The sequence below is a fragment of the Cebus imitator genome, unplaced genomic scaffold, assembly GCF_001604975.1.
Source record: "Cebus imitator isolate Cc_AM_T3 unplaced genomic scaffold, Cebus_imitator-1.0 Scaffold98, whole genome shotgun sequence".
Taxonomy (NCBI): Eukaryota; Metazoa; Chordata; class Mammalia; order Primates; family Cebidae; genus Cebus; species Cebus imitator.
In genome coordinates, this window is record NW_016107413.1 from 1,852,480 (window position 1) to 1,872,555 (window position 20,076).

At 43.3% G+C, this 20,076-nt stretch overlaps 1 protein-coding gene across 1 annotated transcript in view; it reads left to right on the top strand.

Annotated features, from left to right (window-relative positions):
• The window catches only part of LOC108309887 (protein lifeguard 2), a 26,168-nt gene that overhangs the window by 3,807 nt on the left and 2,285 nt on the right, over positions 1-20,076 (top strand). Inside the window, exons 2-9 of the mRNA XM_017536430.2 lie at positions 1,550-1,824; positions 5,801-5,879; positions 7,193-7,246; positions 8,440-8,530; positions 12,257-12,294; positions 12,380-12,467; positions 16,437-16,526; positions 19,367-19,414. Of these exons, the coding sequence (XP_017391919.1) occupies positions 1,550-1,824; positions 5,801-5,879; positions 7,193-7,246; positions 8,440-8,530; positions 12,257-12,294; positions 12,380-12,467; positions 16,437-16,526; positions 19,367-19,414 (763 nt within the window). The remainder of the gene's footprint in view (positions 1-1,549; positions 1,825-5,800; positions 5,880-7,192; positions 7,247-8,439; positions 8,531-12,256; positions 12,295-12,379; positions 12,468-16,436; positions 16,527-19,366; positions 19,415-20,076) is intronic.

Sequence of the window (20,076 nt, forward strand, 5' to 3'; positions counted from 1 at the left end):
CACCATCATGCCCAGCTAATTTTTGTATTTTTAGTAGAGACGAGGTTTCACCTTGTTGACCAGGGTGGTCTCGATCTCTTGACCTCGTGATCCACCCGCCTCAGCCTCCCAAAGTAATGGGATTATAGGCGTGAGCTACCGTGCCTGGCAGTAGTGGTTTTCTAAGAACTGTGTTCAGGCTGGAAGGCACTATGGCAAAGCCCACTGCCATCTCTTATCTGGATTTCTGTCTCTGCCTCACTTTGGCTTAGGCTGGCCCATTCTGCACATTGTATCTAGAGTAACCTTTCTAGGAGATTTCTCTGGGACCCTGCTGGGAAACCTTCCTTCATTCCCCATTGTATTCATTTCCTGTTAAAATGCCACAAACTGAACGACTTAAAATAACACACATTTATTATCTTACAGTTCTGGAGGTCATGAGTCTAAAACCAATCTCACTAGGCTAAACTCCAGGTTTTGGCAGGACTGGTTCCTTCCTAGAGGTTGTAGGGAAAAGCCATTTCCTTACCTTTTCCAACTTCTAGAGGCCACCTGCATTCCATGGCTCATGGTCCCCTTCTTCCATCGTTAAAGACCACAGTTGTATCACTCTGACCTCTGCTTCTATTGTCACGTCTCCTTCTCTGACTCTGCTCCTCCTGCTGCCTTGTTCTTATACCTATGATCATAAGAACCCTTGTGATTTAATTGGGCCCACCCAGATAATCCAGGATCATCTCCCCATCCCAAAGTCCTTAACTTAATCACATGGGCAACGTTCCTTTTTACATGCAAGATAATATAGCCACAGGTTCCAAAAACTAGGATGTGGACATTACTGGAGGACTGCTATTCTGCCAATCACACCCATGGCCTTCAGGATGAAGTCCAGGCTCCTTAACTTGGCTTGCCAGCCTCTCAGAGGCATACCCGCTACTTCTCTGTGTAACCTCATTCCACTCCCCTCTTCAAACTCCCTGTTCCAGGTACATAGGCTTCTTTCAGTTTCTAGGACTTGCCCTCCTGATTTCTCCAGTCCTGGTCCAGGCTGGTTCCTGGTCTGGAAAACCTCTCCCCACCTCTTTACTTGACTAATCCCTACTCATTTCCAGCCACAGCTTAAGCTTCAGTTTCTTTGAAAGCTTTTGACAACTTCTACTCTCCAAAGTTTCTCCAGATTTCCTTCAGGGCTCTCAAGTCTTCTTCTAATGTTCTTGGCCTGCTTATATTGCCTTTTATATGATTGCTTGTTTGATTATACTCTCTCCCAAAATGTAAGCTCTCTGAGGCCAGGGACAGCAAGGGCAACTTCATGCTTGTCACTCATTAACTTTTTACTGAATAAATTTTATTTAAAAATTAATTTCATAATAGAAACCAATTATTTTACTCTGTGGGTTTCATCTTAAATGTTACCATTCATTTAACAAATATTTACTAAGCACAAACTTGGTAAGTACTGAGCCAAGGCAGTTAAAATTAAGAAGAAATCACCTGACGATTATGAGGATGCTGGGGTTGTAGAGGTGTGATCACAAGGACATAAATAACAATTCTCCCCCTCTAGGAAAATGGACTTGGAGGTCAGCGAACCAATAGACTTTAGTTCTGGAGATCATCAACATCTGATTCGGAAGGCAGCAGATAAAAGTATCCAGTCCGGATCTGGTGAGCGCTACCCACCTTCAACTTCAGCTGGGCCACAAGAACCTCAGGAGAAGCCACGGTCAAAGGAAACTGAGCGGTCGAATGTCTATGTGATACAGATTTCAGATGACGTCACCCCAGGTGATAGCAATGCAACTTTAGGCAATCCATTCTCGGAAGCAGCAGTCCGCAGAGGTGAGAATAAAGAAATGACCTTTTAAGAAGAGAAAAGCACATGTTCTCTAAAAATGTTTCCGCAGAGTAGATTGGCAGATACAATTTTGTTTTTAGTTTTTCTGAGTGATGCTTTCTCAAAAAACATGATGTAGGACTTGCTCCCAAGTTGTCCAGGGCATTCAGAAACTCATAAGAAACATATGGTGAACAAATTTTGGGTTTTTTTTTTAAGGAAATATGAATTAGTTGTGGATCATAAAATGTTTTTACTTGTATCTGAGGTGATACATAATATTGGCTTAAGCTTTAAAGTGTCCACTCTGCCATCCTTAGGCCTTCTGAGGCCTGAACATTGCAAGTGGACTGTGAGCTCGGAATTCTATTGGTCTCCCTGCGTCCCTCACCACCAGCTTCCTGTGGCTGGAAAGCTGCCTTTTGGAGCTCTAGCCTTTGAAGTAGGAAAAGGAAAAGGCAGACAGCCAAAGGCAAAGAAGAGCCAAGAGAGGGCTGCAGGTGTCCTGAGAGTCAACCAAGCCAGTCTTCTTTTCAGAGGCATTTCTAGAAACCACACCCAGAGTTTGGAATGCCATGCCATTGACTCACCTGTGTTACATGGCCACCTCCATCTGGAGTTGTTCAGTTGGGCCCATTGCCATCCTTAACAAGATATGGGTCAGATAGTGAGGAAGCCAGGGATACTGGGTGTTGCTAAGCACCTGGGGGTCTCTGCAACCAATACCTGGCTTACACAGCGCTTTGTGCAAGGGCGACATTATTGCTTTTCATCTTTACAACAACCTGACCAACACAGAAGCTGTACTGCCATTTTACAGACAAGAAAATGAGGCTTAAGGAGTCTAATTGAATTAGTCTTTCAGGTCTAATTCAAAAATATGTGGAGCCTCCTTGCCAGTGTAAGAGTCAGTTATTTATGTCTGCCTCTCCTGGAGGGCAGAGGCTGGCCCTTTTCCCATTTAAAACAATTATGTAGTATATGAGAAGATGAAAGTGCTGTGGAGAGAAGGAAAAGAATAGCAGGGTAATGGATTGAGTTACAGGGGTTGTAATTTTTTAAAGCAGCATTATGGAGATATAATTTGCAAATCATAAAATTCATCCATTTTCAGTGTACAATTCACTGGTATTTAGTATATTTAGAGTTGATAACCATCACAATCAATTTTAGAAACTTTTCATCACCTCAAACAGAAACCCATCCCCAGGCTGGGCGTGGTGGCTCATGTCTGTAATCCCAGCACTTTGGGAGGTTGAGGCAGGCAGATCACTTAAGGTTAGGAGTTTGAGACCAATCTGGGCAGCATGCTGAAACCCTGTCTCTACCAAAGGAAAGAAAAGAAAAGAAACCCATACCCATTGGCAGTTACTCCCATCCTCCCTCCCCCGAGCCCCTGCCAACTATTAATCTACTTTCAGACCTCTCTATGAATCTATTTTGAACATTTCATGTAAATGGAATCATACCACATGTGGCCTTTTGTGATTTCCTTCTTTCACTTAATGTTTTTGAGGTTTTCCCACGTTGTAGCATGTGTCAGTATTTCATTCCTTTTATGAACGGGCCATATACAATTCAATTGCCTGGAGAGAAAACATTTTGTTTATACATTTATCAGTTGACAGATAATTAGATTGTTTCCACCTTTGGGTTATTTTGAATAATGCTGCAATCAACATTCATATTCAAGTTTTTGTGTAGACATATGTTTTCATTTCTCTTGGGTAGATACCCAGGAATTGCTGAACTATAGAATAACTCTGTGTTTCACATTTTGATGAACTGCCAACCTTTTCCAAAGTGGCTGCACCATTTTACATTCCAAGCAGCAATGTATGAGGGTTCCTGCTTCTCTGCATCCTTGCCAAAACTTATTATAGTCTGTCTTTTTGGTTATAGTCATTCTAGTGTTTGTGAAGTAGCATCTCATTGTAGTTTTGAGTTGTATTTCATTAGTGAATTTTCATTCACATGTCTTCTTTGGAGGAATGTCTACTCAAATCCTTTGCCCACATAAAGAAAGCAACAACCATTTCATAATTCTTGGGCTGACTCAGTTGGGCACCTCTTGTGCTGGTCTTGAATTGGGAGCTCTCATTTACTTACAAGGAAATGGTAGCTGAGGCTGCTATGCCCATTATGACTCCATGTTATGGCTTGCAGTTGGGTGTTAGTTGGGGATCCAAATTCATCTTCTGTAGGTGTATATCCAGTCTTCCCAGCACCATTTGCCAAAATGATTATTTTTTCTCCATTGAATTTTCCTGGCACGTTTGTTAAAAATCAATTGACCATAAATATAAGGGTTTATTTCTTGATTGTCACCTTGATGCTATTGATGTCTATGTCTGTTCTTATGAGCCTGGGCCACATTTAATACTTGTTCCCCCACAGTCCCTGCTACATAGCAGATGCAAAATTAATAAGAGCTAAATGAATATTTTAATGTCGGCAGCATGCACTTGGAAATAGATGTTCTGGTATGTTTATTTATTTATTTATTTATTTTTGAGACGGAATTTCACTTATGTTACCCAGGCTGGAGTGCAATGGCGCGATCTCGGCTCATCGCAACCTCCGCCTCCTGGGTTCAGGCAATTCTCCTGCCTCAGCCTCCTGAGTAGCTGGGATTACAGGCACACGCCACCATGCCCAGCTAATTTTTGTATTTTTAGTAGAGACGGGGTTTCACCATGTTGACCAGGATGGTCTCGATCTCTTGACCTCGTGATCCACCCGCCTCGGCCTCCCAAAGTGCTGGGATTACAGGCTTGAGCCACCGCGCCCGGCCTTGGTATGTTTATTAAGACCGCTGTATCCCACTGCATTGTTGTCATACTTCTATGCATAGAAACTGCCCAGCAAAAGGACAGTTGGTGAGTCTATAAGCAAATTTTAAGCAGCATTACTTTTTTTTTTTCCTTTGAAATTAGGGTAAAGCCACACAAAGGCAAATTGCCATTGCCAGTGCCATATTCAGAGGGTGCAGAAAGTGAGCAGAAAGAGGTGCCCACGTGCTTTGCCTTGTGTGTTGGCCTGTCATTCCCTTGGAACTCTTTGGTCTTACATACAGCTCCACAAGTTATCTAGTTTCTGCATTAGGAAGTAGAAGGGAAGAGAGTTATTACAGGCAGGTAGGCTGGAGAGAAAAGTGGCAGAAAAGTGCCACAAACTCTCTGCAGCCCAAGTCCATCTCCAGGGAGATGCACCCTATCCCCACAGTCCTGAGGTGCTGCTGCTCTCTGGTATAGGGAGGTAGTGTTGCCATATCCCTAATGATGGCCTGTGACATGGTGAGGCTTTCAGGTCATGTTTGATCCTAAGGAGGATGGGGTGTGCATGACAAGGAATTAAATTCCTGAGTTCATCTTGAAAATTCTGGAGTTTGGCCAGGCATGGTGGCTCATGCCTGTAATTCCAGCATTTTGGGAGGCCAAGGCAGGCGGATCGCCTGAGATCAGAAGTTTGAGACCACCCTGGGCAACATGGTAAAACCCCATCTCTACTTAAAAAAAAAAAAAAAAAAAAAAGAAAGAAAAGAAAAGAAAATTACCTGGGGGTTGTGGTAATCTTAGCTATTCAGGAGGCTGAGGCATGAGAAGTGGTTGAACCCAGGAGGTAGAGGTTGTAGTGAGTTGAGATCGAGCCACTCCACTCCAGCCTGGGCAACAGACAGAGACTCTGTTTAAAAAAAAAAAGAAAGAAAAGAAAAAAGAAAATTCTGGAGCTCCCATAGATAAACCATCAGATCGCCCATAAAACACCTCTGTCCCACCATCTGGAATGAGCGTGCTGTAAAAGTTAGAGCTGCGTTTTTGTTGTTATTCCATTTGCTGACTGTAAACTAGCACTGCCTTTCCTATCCCCAAAAAAAAGCAAAGAAAAAATTCCTTTCATTAAATTTCAAAAATAAGTTATTACATTTATGTTGTTGCTTTTGACTATTACATCATAAAAATAATGTTTGTGTCTCCTCAGCTTTCATTATCAAAGTGTTCCTCATCCTGTCAGTTCAGTTGGTGATCACTGTGGTAATTACCAGTGTGTTCATTTTCTGGTAAGTCTTTATGACTGATGTAGAATTAAGTGTTAGGTTGTTCACATTACTTCTTACTGAATCAGGTTAATTTAATTTTGATCATTTAAAAATAGTTTATCTCTTTTTGTTTTTCTGAGGCAACTCCTAGACCAACGTGGTGGTAGATTTCTAGAATTTAACTTCCTAACCAAAGCAAAAGAACTTTTTAAAACGTCTTATTTTGGACACTGTTTTTTTGTTTTGTTTTGTTTTTTAATTTTCTCTCAAGCTATTTCCACCATGAAAATTGGATTGAGAAGAAAAGGTGAGCTGGGTGTGGTGGCTCATGTCTATTATCCCAGCACTTTGGGAGGCTGAGGGAGGTGAATCACTTGAGGTCAGAAGTTTGAGACCAGCCTGGCCAAAATAGGGAAACCCCATCTCTACTAAAAATACAAAAATTAGCCAGGCGTGGTGGTGGGCACCTGTAACCCCAGCTACTCAGGAGGCTGAGGCAGGAGAATCACTTGAACTCCAGAGGTGGAGGTTGTAATAAGCTAAGATTAAACTACTGCACTCCAGCCTGTGCAATAGAGTGAGACTCTATCTCAAGGAAAAAATAATAATAAATAAAGGTGAGGTTACCTTGGAAGCTGGAACAGTGTTAAATTCAGAAATTATTTGAGGGGCTTAGTGCAGTGATTCACACCTGTAATCCCAGCACTTTGGGAGGCTGAGGTGGGAGGATTGCCTGAGGCCAGGAGTTTGAGACCAACCTGGGCAACATAGTGAGACCCCCATCTCTACAAAAAATAAAAGTAAAAATTAACCAGATGTGGTGGCACATGCCTGTACTCCCAGCTATTTAAGAGATTGAGACAAGAGATGGCTTAAGCTCATGAGTTCAAAGCTGCAGTGAGCCATCATTGTGCCACTGCACTCCAGCCTGGGCAACAGAGCAAGACCCTGTCTCTAAAAAACAAAAAGAAATTATTTGAGGGACTATGATCTATCACTGCTTAAACATACCCTATGAAAATCTATATTTATGAAACAACAGATGAGAAGTTGATTTTTTTTGCTTTGCACACATACCAATCTCAGCACTTTTAAAATAAAAACCTTTATTAGGACATTTGCATTCATCCAAATTTTACTTATAACTTATTATGAATATATCTATTTTAAGAAAAACAATGTTTCATTGTTTCATTCTCCATCTGTCATTATTCGTCAGTCAGGGTTTCTTCCTTTTTTCTCATGATATTGCTTTATTTTACTTCTTCTTAAATATCATATTAGTTAGCAAAATATTTATCGTGTAAAACTGTATTAAATTTTTTTTTAACCAGGAAGGCTTTAAAAGTTTGGGTGGTCAATACCCCCTCGTTCATCTATTTAATCTTGTAAGTATCATTGGACTTAATACAATGTATTTTTCTACTGTGTATTGCCTGAGATTCTTTTACTGTTCAAAATGAGGTACGAAGTATAACATTCTTGAAATGATAAAATTATAGGGATGAAAAATAAACAAATTAATGGCTGCCAGGAGTTAGGGTTGAGTGTATGGGTGTGGGTGTTACCATTGTCAACCTAAATTAATGACAGAGAGAGAGGCTCCCTGCAGAGTGTAATAGGAAGTGGCAGGGGCACTGCAATAGGCGATACAGGAAGCCACGATGGATGATGGAGAGGTTGGGATAAGAGGAAACCTTTAAAAGGCAAAGAGAGATCTACCTAAATCATTTCGAAACAAAGATCATTGGTTACAGGGGCTTCTTGCAGGAGCTAGTGCTAACTCATTGGTGGAGACAGCCATTGCCAGGCAAGTGTTTTTGTGAGAGCAACTTGGCTGAAATGTTACTATCTTGAGGAATTTTTTGTTATACACCCTGTGATAGACATGTGGGCAGGACATGTAGGGATGTGTGGGACATGTAGAAATTTCTTGTGGGTTTTGAAAAGGAGGTCTTTGGGCTAGTTCTTATCTCAGATACAGGAGATCCCCTCCTTCATGACCTCCAGCTCCACTTTGGGTGTGACCTAAGTGACTCCATATTGGCACTGGTGACTTTCACACTATACAGGGCAGGGGTAGTATGAGTGAGGTCTTTATGCATGTTTTTTTGAAGGGATAGTTCTGAATCTTGATTGCAGTGGCAGTTACATGCATCTGCACATAGATTTGTGTCATAATTGGATGACATAGAATTATATATATACACTGTATCAATGTCAAATTACTGGATTTGGTACTGTACTATAAATACATAAGATGTAACCATTTGCAGGAAACTAAATGAAGGTTTTACGGGACCTCTCCCTTTGTAACTTACTGTGAATCTATAATTATTTTAAAATAAAAATATTTTAATGCCCCATAAGCTATCTGTGCATAGAAATGAGAAAAGTTATTTTAAAGGCTAAGAAAAGGCAAAAGTAAAAATTAATATTTTTGTTTCTAATACTATAATACTTATGAGATAAGTAACGTCATAGTAATAGTTACTAGGATCTATATATTTCTCTCTGTATAATATGCGCTATGATATAGTCACTGAAAGCAAATAACACATGGTTTTCAATTATCCTCCAGCCCAGCATTTTTTGCCGTGTTTATTATGCTTGCTTGCTGCGGGAATCTCCGCCGTCAGGTCCCCGCAAATTACATTCTCCTGGGAGTGTTTGTAAGTAAACCTTGTCAGCACCTGCTCTAGTTCATCTCTGAAATACATTTTTGTCACATTATTAAATTTATTCCTTTTATTGTGGAAACTCTTTCGGTGGAATAATACAGATAGAAATTATTTGTGGGACATTCTCTTGGCGGAATTTTGTTTGTAATGAAGTAGTAAACTTATGAGACGGTATCACACCCTTTGAGTAAATTAGGGGATCTGGAGATCTGGGCGACTTCGTGCCAGCACACTTGCCTCTAATGAGGCCACTTGGGGCGTGCACTCCCGAGTCTGGGCTGCACTTTCGGGGACAGTTAACTTGACTGTTGCCGGACCCCTCTCACGTGCAAACGCATTTTGTTATGGAGAGTGGGTTCCACGTCTAGTTCACAAAGTCGTGTGCAAGAAGTTTGTATTTCTTTATTTTTGTAAAATGTATTTTATTTCTTCTTCAAGTCCCACTGGGAGCAGAACCCATCTCTGAGCTAGCTTCTCCCTCATTTCCACAGCTTGCATCTCAGCTCAGGACGGCTTTTCCAGCACTGCAGAGTTAGGGGCTGAGAGGGCTCTCCTGATCTATCCGCGGCCGGGTTCCTGGGCCCGGGTTCTGGGTTACCTGGAACCGGCCTCATGGTGGTGGCTTCCACCCACAAGGCCTCGCCACATCTGCCCATTTTCTGTCGTTTGGTGCCACCCTGGGCTCACTTTCTTGGCAGCCAATTCCTTTGCGTGCTGCCCACAAGAACCGCAGGATCGTGCCAACCCTCAGCAGGTACCCGAAGCTCCTAGATTTTTCTAAACTTGAATATAACTCGATTTCCCACCGGTTTCCCCACATTTCAACCCAGGGCTTAGCTCCCCAGAGGTCGCAGGGCTCCTCCCTGCGATCCCTGAGACCCAGAACCGTCTCAGTATGATTCAGGAGGGTGTCAGCAAACAATTTTTTTTTGGCGATCTTGGCTTACTGCAACTTCCGCCTCCCAGGTTCAAGCAATTCTCCTGCCTCAGCCTCCCGAGTAGCTGGTATTACAGGCGCCTGCCCACCATGGCTGGCTAATTTTTGTATTTTTAGTAGAGACCGGGTTCCACTATGTTGGCCAGGTTAGTCTCGAGCTCCTGAACTCAGGCGATCCACCTGCCTCGGTCTCCCAAAATGCTGAGATTACAGGCATGAGCCACCGCGCCCGGCCAGCAAATATTCTTTTTGGGAAGATTGGCATTTCTTCCCAAGCAGTGTTAGCATTCTTTCACAGGAAGATTTACTTACCAGTTGATTTATTATCCATCTGATTCCAAAACAGACTTGAGGTGGCTTATACAAATATCCATAGTTTACGAATATAAGATAAATTAATGGAGAAATCTGATGGAAGGAAAAATAGGGTAGAAAAATAAAGATAATGGTTAGATTCGTGCGCAAAATGCGTCAAGTCCTATGCACGTGTCTGGAGCCTAGATTTGGTTCTGCGCCCCCTGGTGGTCAAAGCGAGCAAGAGCACGCGACTGTCAGCATCAGTACCGCGTAGCCACCCTGGGGATTTGCAAGCTGGGAGGAATAGCTGCCTGCTGAGGCTGGAGAAGACAGGCTGCCCGCTGCCCACATCTGGACATTTCCTTACCTGCCAGCGCATGGAGGAGGCTTCCTTAGCTGGCGTGTGTACCCTGCTCACTGGCTGGGCCAGCAGTGGCGTGTCCTGCACTGACAGCACAGATCACACTCAGAACGGAGCCCGAGCTGGAAGACAGACGGAGGCTGGAATGGGGGGGCGGGGGCGACAGGAAGGTGTGCTGGTTTCCCAGAAATGCTTGAGTTTTTGACCTAAACATTTAAAATGGCCTTAACGTTTGTTACAAGAGGTAAAAGTTATTGGTCTCCAAGGAAGCTCTCATCTCTGAGGTTTTGCTGTTAATCTCAAAGCAAGTAACGGCTTAAAAGGAGAGGTATTATACAGGGGCAAAGCATGAGTTATGTTTTCCAGACTTAATGTCATGCCCAAGGGTTAGGAAATATGTGGGGAAAAGCCCACTTCAGAAAAGGAGTTGAGGGGAAAAAGGAAAATACATTCACCGACACAGCTTTTTCCCATAGAATTTCGGCCCCTTAAGCCCACGTTCTGAGCTCTTGAAGTCTTCAGAGTTGTGACTTCCACAGTCTCTTCCTACTCTCTTCCACTCTCCCGAAAACTAAAAGCCATTTTCCAGCCTGAAAACATTTCCTCTTCCTCTCTCTCCGTCTCCTCCCAGTCTCTCCCAATTACACACACACAGTCACACATTTACACACCCAAAAGTCACACACCCACACCCTCTCACACCATTCACACCACACACATCCCTCACACCACATACACACACACAGTCACACCACACATTTACACACACCACTCATACACCACACACACATGCACGATCACACACACATATTACACAGACACACAGAGGGACACGCACCCCACTCACAAACTCACACATACACTACCCACACCACATACATGAACACCTCTTTCATGTGCTGCTGGAGCTGGAGAAATAAGAAGCCACTGATCCCATACAAGAGGAAGAAAATCATCTGGAGAGGAAGGTTTGAAGCGAGCACATTGTTAAATACCATTTGTACAGAGACTAGATACAGTCTTTACTCTATAATGGAAATAGAGACAGCCTACTTCATTAAGTTGTACAAAGTATAGGATCAGGTGATTACCCACTGGGTTTGGAAACACCAGAGGGGTGACCCAGGACTTTGGGGACTCCACTTCTCTCCCACCTCTGCTCCCGGCCATCTTGGCCAGTGGGAATTCAAATCCCCCTCTAGCAGGCCTCACACTAGGATGTAACCTTTATTTTTAACCTTGGAAACTGGAGGAGTCTTTCCCGGCTCTGCCAGTGGACCAGTGGGTCAGCTCAGTGTCTGGATTCACCTCGGGCAGAGCAGCCTTGAGGCTGGGCATGTCTCCAGCCCTGCAGCCACTGCTCTGTCATCCTCATGCCTTGGCTGTACACTGTCTGCGGGCCTGACAGTGGAGGCCTGAGCACAACCTCAATGCCTTTCTTGGCCTCATCCTCCAGCCTGACTGCCCACTGGCTCTCAGCCCCTGCCCCATCCCACCTTTCTTCCCACCCCTGGCTCCCTTTGGGTGATGAGAGTCCTCCAGAGCCGGGGGCTGGCACCTGCAGGCGCAGCTCCACACTCTGCTCTGCTGGTATCTGCCCTCCAGTCCCATCTCCCAGGCCCTGGGAACCTTGGTTCTCATCCCATGTCTGAGGTTGGAAGCCTGTCCCTCAGGTGCCGTGGAAAGCATCTGTACCCAAAGTGTTATGAAGCTTAGAAATCACATATCCTGTCCTGATGAAACATTGATATTGTGTGGGTGGCTCCATTTGATGAATGACAATATGCTCTACAAATGAACCTTTTTTACCTTGGTTTCTACATTCATAATTAATATGTATTTACTTCACTGAATATGTTAAAGTTACTATTGCGTTCAAAGAAAGGTTTACTAATAATTTTCTCTTGTCCGTCCTAGAGAGGATGATACAGAGATGTTTAATTCTGTTTATTCCCCATAGTCGGTCGTCCTGTGCCTGCATGCACTAGGGCTGTGCATGTTCCCCCTTGCTCCCTAGACTCTGCTCAGAAGCACACCCCTCAAATCACCTCTTCTGGATTCTGGGCCTTGGCCCCATGCCTCGGGAAGCAGGCTTCTGATTTATTGTGAATTTTGTTTTTAGACAGTTCTTCAAGGTCTGCTGCTAGGAGCCGTATCAGTGTAAGTCCTTGATACACATTTCCTTTGATTTGTGTGTACTTTTCTTGGAGTGTATGTGAACAGTAATCACAGTCTCTCGCTTTAGTTTCTACAAGGCCAATGAAGTGTTATGGGCAACAGCAGCAACCGCTCTGGTGACACTAGCACTCACTCTGTTTGCTCTACAAACTAAAGTAGGTATTATTGAAGGGAGTGTGCCAGGCATGTCCCTTTGTCCCCAACCCACTTCCCTATGTCTCCCCCTGCTCTGTCAGTGGGAGGTCTCACCTCCAGGGCCCTCTTGCATTAGGGCTTTCCATGGGCGTTGGCCAATGGGGAGTCCCAGCTGGAGAGAGGAGGCAGGAAGGGAGAGGTACTGATTCCCATGGCTTCCTCCCAGTGACAAGTTCCTCTTGGGCTAGCGGAATGCCTTAGCAAGATTCACTGCCTGTCGCAAAATGGCCAACTCAACACAACCTTCTGGGCTCCCGTAACTGCCCCCTCTCCGTTCCCCTTTGGGCCTGGGGCTGGTAAGCTCTTTGGCTGGCTGCTAGCCTAGGTTACTGCACTACCTGTTCTGGTTGCCTGCAAACACTTCTGTGGATAGTTCCTTACAAACAAACCCTCCTCAAATCACCCTATTTGAGTGTCTCATCTGTTTCTTGCTGGGACCCTGACCAATACAGGGAATTAAAAAATTTTAAAGTTGTAGTTTACCAGACTCCAAAATGCCAAGACATCCCAGAGAATATTACATAATTCGAGATGATTTCTGTTGAACTGTGAGATATCTCAGCCTCTGTCCAACCATAGGGTGTTCTTGAGATCTGATGTGGCCCCTCCTTTCAGTCCTGGTCAATTTCCTTTTGTAAAGGATGGGCTGGTCTTAGGTAAACAACTTACACAGACGGGAGTGCATTTCCTAAGCTGTTTGGCACACGTCATAAGGAAGGTCTTATGCAGAATTTTAGCCTTTTCCTGGTGGAAAAAGGAAGAAGTGTCAGAGTGACAGAAGAATCTACTAGATATTTAGTCAAACAGTATCAAAATTTAGAGATTCAACTTTAATTCATGATGAGATCAGTATTTGCCATCTCAAAGCTGGTCGTTTGTAGAAACCAGCCTATTTGTAAATAGATAGGCTTCCTTGCAATGAGTAAGGTGGGCCACTGTTGAATGCACAGATTCCTTAAGCCATTTAAAATCCCCTAAACTGCCAGAATACTTTTTTAAAAGCCCATTAATTCAGGGGAGTGAATATTATATTGTAAAGTATTTTATTTTATTGTACTGTTTGTTGATTTTTGAGATAGCGTCTTGCTCTGTCACCCAGGCTGGAGTGCAGTGGTACAGACTTGGCTCATTACAGCCTCCACCTCCAGGGCTCAAGTGATCCTCCTATCTCAGCCTCCCAAGAGGCTGGGACTATAGGCATTTGCCACCACACCTGGCTAATTTTTAAATATTTTGTAGAGTAGGAGGTCTCCCTATGTTGCCCAGGCTGCTCTTGAACTCCTAGCCTCAAGTGATACTCCTGCCTTGCCTCCAAAGTGCTAGGATTAAAAGCATGAGCCACTGTGCCCGGCCAGAAAGTATTTTAAACACAGTATTTGCACTGATAACTTTGAAAGGCAGCTGAATCCATGATCGGTAACATTTTTTCCCCTTATTAAGTTATGTGATAGGGATGGCAAAATTCAGTCCAACCACAGCCCAAGGGGTGCAGAGGAGATGTAGGAACATAATGAGTCTGAGTTTTTTCATGAACCCTAACTGCCTACTTAGCAGGGAGAAAATCAACTGAACATCCATTTGGTTTAAATGCAATTGGACCCCACAATTGAAGCAGTTCCTTTGGGCTGAGTGATAGTCTCACGTGGATATAAAATGCTCAGCTGTTCAGCCTCCCTGTCTCCCTGCCTTTCTCTCTAAAGTGGGGCTTGGGAATTTGGGATGAAGCTGTGGTTTGTGTGAGCGAAGAAGGGGATGGGGTGGGGATGTTATGGTCCGCCGTTGTTCCTGAATGACTGTCACCTGGATCCCAGAGTGACTGCATGCTCTGTGGGCCTCTGAAACTGACAGCCCAGCCCAGGCCTGACTTGGAGCCTGTTCTCTCTTGGGCGTGGTCAGAACTGACAGGGCTCCCCACCTGAATTGACCTCACCTTAGTTATCCTTCCTTAATGATGTCACATCTTCTTTCTGCCAACAAGGAGCAAGCCTTAGGGTATCACTGTCTCAAGCCAGATTTACTGCTCCCCAGACCTGGGTTGTCCAAGAGAAGTATAATGTGAGCCACAAATGCAAGTGATACATATAAACTTATATTTTCTTGTAACTACAGTAAAATGTCAAAAGGGACAGATGAAATTCTTTAGATAGTATATTTTTGTTAACCCAATACATATATAATGCAGTGTTACCATTTTGACACATAATTCACATAACCCAAATATAAATGAGATATTTTACTTTTTTTTGAGCTGAAATTCGATATCCAGTTGTGTATTTTACACTTAAACGGCACATCTCAATTCAGACCAGTCACATTTCAAGCGCTCAGCAGCTGCATGTGGCTACTGTAGTGAAAGCACAGCTCTAGACCAACTTCATCATGCACCAGAATCGGCCTGGGGCCTTGTTGAGACACAGATTGTAGGGCACAACTGCCCTGCAGTTGCTGCATCAGTAGGTCTGGGGTGGGGCATGATAAATATGAATTTCCCAGGTGGTGCTGATGCTGCTGGTATGAGAACTGCACTCAGAGAACTAGTGCTTTGGATTATTCCCTTGGTGTATTAAGGGTGGAGAGAAAAGGGGGAAAAATAATTAGGAAAATACTCCTGCAGGAAAATATACTGGATTCAAGGCTCTTGTTGGGCTGCATAATCTAATTGTTTTTTAGGCCAGAAGATAAACATCCTCTTTCTTTTCTTTATTCTTTTTTTTTTTTCGAGATGGGGTTTTGCTCTTGTTGCCCAGGCTAGAGTGTGATGGCATAATCTTGGCTCACTGCAATCTCCGCCTCCCAGGTTCAAGCGATTCTCCTGCCTCAGCCTCTCGAGTAGCTGGGATTACAGGCATGCGCCACCACGCCCAGCTAATTTTGTATTTTTAGTAGAGATGGGGTTTCTCCATTTAGGTCAGGCTGGTCTCAAACTCCCGACCTCAGTGGATCCACCTGCCTTGGCCTCCCAAAGTTCTGGGATTACAGGCATGAGCTACCGTGTCTGGCCAACATCCTCTTTCTTAAGAAAACCTTAATCTGTCTGGGCGCAGTGGTTTACATTTGTAATCCCAGCACTTTGGGAGGCCTAGGCAGGTGTATCGCAAGGTCAGGAGTTCGAGACTAGCCTGACCAACATGGTGAAACCCCGCCTCTACTAAAAAATTAGCTGAGTGTGGTGGCGCCCCCCTGTAATCCCAGCCACGCAAGAGGTTGAGGTGGGAGAATTGCTTGAACCTGGGAGGCGGAGGTTGCAGTGAGCGGAGATCACGACACTGCACTCCATCCTGGGCGACAGAGCAAACCTCCATCTTAAAGAAAAAAAATAAAAAAGAAAGAAAACCTTAATCTCCTCAGGCTGATTTGGGTCACTGATTTATAAAGACAAAACCAAAAATCACATTAATACGTTTCCATATTAAAAAAGAATCATTAGCAGTAACTTTTGAAAGCTTACTATACGCTTTTATTAAAACATGCATATAAATGTGAAAAAGATAGCCAGTTAACATCTTGGTATATTTTACTCCATTAATGTTTTCTTATGTACATGGTTTTGAACATATGAATGCTTATGATCACCCTATACCTTCAAATATACACCCTACTTATTCAATGTATTTTTTTTGTGGGAAATTTCATATAAGTACAAAAATAGAATAATGTGATGAACCCCCAGGTACTCATTACCTAGTTTCAAAAATTATCAACTCATGGCTACTGGCATTTCTACCTTTTTCTCCCAGTCAGTGTAATATTTTTTATGTAGCATTTTTTAGTGGTTGGAGCTAATGAATTTCCATGGTTCTTGGAATTGGTCAGGGTAAATTATTATCAACGGGCCATTTTTTGTCTACGGGATATAAGATGCGTCTTTAAACATCCCAAAATTCCTTATAGATGATAACTGAGTTGTTTATGCTGTTTATGTTTTTTAGTGGGATTTTACCTTGCTAAATGGAGGACTGTTCGTTTTCTGCTTCGTGCTTATAGTCTATGGAATTATCTTAATCTTCGTGCCATTATATGTAAGTGAGATCTTACTGGGAAACCTCAGAGAATTGTTAAACATACAGATGAAGTGCTGGGTGTATTCGTCTGAGTCCTCTGAGAAGCAGACATGGAGCTGAAGATGAGTATGCAAGGATTTCAGTAGGAGAAATACCTCTGAGAGAAAAGAGGCAGGGAGCCAACAGCTGAGGAAGCTGTCAGACCATGATGGCACATCAGGCCCCGAGTGAGGGAGAGGGAGGGGAGGCTGGGTGGGAGCATTCTACACATAGCATGGTCTGAGGGAGGCTCAGTAAGGTCATCAGGAAGTCCCAGAGCTAATGTCAGTCATCAGGGTGGTCCCATGTCTCTCAGGAAGGGCCCTGCTGCTCCCAGCGAGGACTGAGAAGTGGGAAGTGTGGCCTAAGTGCAGAGTGCAGTGGGTTGCATAGCACAGCAGCTGCGCCTGTGGTCAGTTCCTCTCCTGTCCCCGTAACTGAAGATCTGTGAGACGGATTCTAATGGCCCCCACTGTGGTCATTAGGAGGCACCATGGACAGAAGCTCTGGTGCATGAACATTGAGCTACAACCCTAGACAGTTGTCCTTCCCCAAGAGGCTCTTGAGGTGAGGCTACCCACAAGGGCAGGACAGGTTCCTTCTCCTATATTTGGGTGCTGCTTGAACTACGAGGAGTGGTAGAGAAAGGCTTGTTTGGGCCTTTCCGATAGCAGCCTAAAGGAGGCTCCTTATTTTCCAATCTAGCTTTTTTTTTTTTTTTTTGCTTTAATATATTAATGAATGAATGAATGAATGAATGAATGAATTCTTACTGGATATTGGACATAGACCTATGTGTTTTTCACAAACCATCACATTCAATTCTGACAACATTCCTGAAAAGTTCATAGCTCGTCTATTTTATAGATAAGAAAACAGACTGGGAGAAATTAAATAATTCATCCACATCCCACAGGGAATGAGTGGCTGGGGTGGCATTGAGGCCAGGTTAGGGTGACTTGAGTGGCCATGCTCCTCCCACCTCATTCCATGGTCTGTGGACTGACTGTGAAGAGCTGTAGAGAGCAAGAGGTGTGATCTGGCCTGGTGTTGGCAATCTGTGAGTGGCTCCTATGTGGAGACCCTGTTGGAGGCCAGATCCACTGAGAGCTAGTCTGGGGCCTGGGACACTTTTGGCTAAAACCTCAAGGCCAACTTGGTCCCAATGCTGAACCAAGGAGTTTCTTTGGCAACAAGTGGACTAGTTACACAATCTTCAGAAATACATAGAATCAACAGTACTTCCTGGATTGGTTTAGTGTTATGAATGACCACATAGACTTAGAGCCAGGAAGGTGGCACCTGCACTTTAGAGATAAACTCAAAGGCTTCACAAAGATGGGCCTTAAAAGGCCCTAGCTCTTCATTTATTAATGGTAGCACAGATATTGGTAGTAATAACGCAAATATTAGATGGGTTCTGTAGCTCTTTCCAGTATAACTTAGGTGCAGTTAAAAAACTATGTTTCTTACTAGATAGATGGATCTTAGTTCCCATTCTTAATTTTCTTTTACAAATATCTACAATTTTGCACATGTGTTTAAATGGAAGACTTTGCTGGAGCCATTCCCTAAGTCTACATGCTTGTTGGACTTTAGCAATTTTGAAATCTTTGGACTCCAATGATCAGGTGTTTTCTTACTATTTGCTCAATCTGGAAATACTGTGTCTCCCAGACTGTGTCACTGGCTTCTGATCATCTTCACCAAGAACCTATCCTTGGTGAAAGCTGGCGGTGCTTTGCCTACCCCTCTCAGAACCAGCTTTCTCATCCTGAAGAATTAATGCCATATATTTTTTCAGATGCTGTACTCTACTTCCTTATCCTCTTCCCCAATAGAACCAAGCCATTTTGCATTTAGACTAGTTCTATATTCTGACAAGGGCTGTTTCTGTTGCAAGGAACAGATACCACTCAGACTAGCTTGAGGCAAAGAGCCAAAGAAACTCATGAACCTCCTAGGTGGGAAGAAGAACTGGGGTTCCCAGGAAAGAAAACCCTGCCTTCCTCTTTGTGGCTGAGTTAAATAGCCACTTCTGCTTATAGCAGTAACAGTGCTAGCATGGGCTAAAGATACAACAGCCTCTGCTACTTTGTTCCCTCTGTCCTGAGAATTGACTTTCAGCTGGCCTGGTGAATCTGTCTAAGGCCACTCACACATTAGAAGTTTCTGATCAGTCATCAGACTCGCTATTTTTGGAGCTGGGGTCTTCCACCAGCTCTTCACTCAGCTCTAGCCAGGATGTGTGAAGGTCACTATGACCACAAGGCTTCCTGCTCCATGAACTGAGGAGAGGGCAGATTCTCTAGAAGGGCTACGCAGATGGGGCACAAAGTGAAATACACCTAATACATTCTACTTGCCCTACCACACATGAGACGTTTAGCACTTACTTGGTGAATATTATTTGACATGTGCAAGCCTAGTTTTTATTTGCTTGCATATTAGAACTGAGTAGAATTGGGTGCTGTTGACTAAGAATGATATCAGGAACTTTGGGGACTTGAGGGGAAGGATGGAGGGGTGTGAGGGATAAAAGGCGACATATTGGATACAGTATATACTGCTCAGGTGACGGGTGCACCAAAATCTCAGTAATCACCACTAAGGAGCTTATCTATGTAACCAAAAGGCACCTGTTCCCCAAAAGCTATTGAAATAAAATGAAATTTAATTTTAAAAAAGAAAAGATAAATTCCCCCACAGATTCAGCTTTCTTAATAATGGTTCCTTATCTGGAAGCAGTGACCTACATAAGCCCTTTCATTATTCCAAATCTTTTTCTTAATATACAACTGTATCATTTCTCTTTGCAGTGGCTGCATCTATTGTATGCTGGACTCGGAACTGTGATCTTCTCACTCGTAAGTCCATTGCTCCATCTCTTTGATAAAGAATGTGGTATGTGCATTGACAAGCCCTTGTGCTAGGCCTGGAGTCACATGGGGTTAGTAATTCACTGGAAACTCTTCAGCTCCCTTCTAAAGGATCATATTTAAAACCATTACCCTCAGGAGAGCCAGATGGTCTTCTGGATCCACTAAAACACCCCTTTTGTTAAAAAAGTAAATATTTCAGAAAAGAATGAAGAGTTATTTATAAGCTTTGAAACTTACTGTAGCAGGGATGTGGTTTCTTTCTTGTTTCTCCTTCCAGAGCAGCTTCTATTCTTTTACTGTAGAAACTTCTCCTAGATAACCGGTGGAGGTCACTGCTAATGTATCTGGGAATGTCTTTCCTTCCATTTAGTCCCATCTCTTGCTGTCATAGCTTTAAAATTATTTTAAGAAATGTTTTATTTAAAAAGTAATACATGCACATATTTCAAAATTCAAACAACATAGAAGACTATAAAATGAAAATTAAAATCTGTCTCTTATCCCCTGTCCCCAGAAGCAACAACTGTTAACAGTTTCTTGGAATCTTTTTCGAATTTTTTTACATATAAGCACCATTTCTTGTTACACAAACATAGCTATACTATACATAATGTTCTACCTTTGCTTTTTTTTTTTTTTTTTTTTTT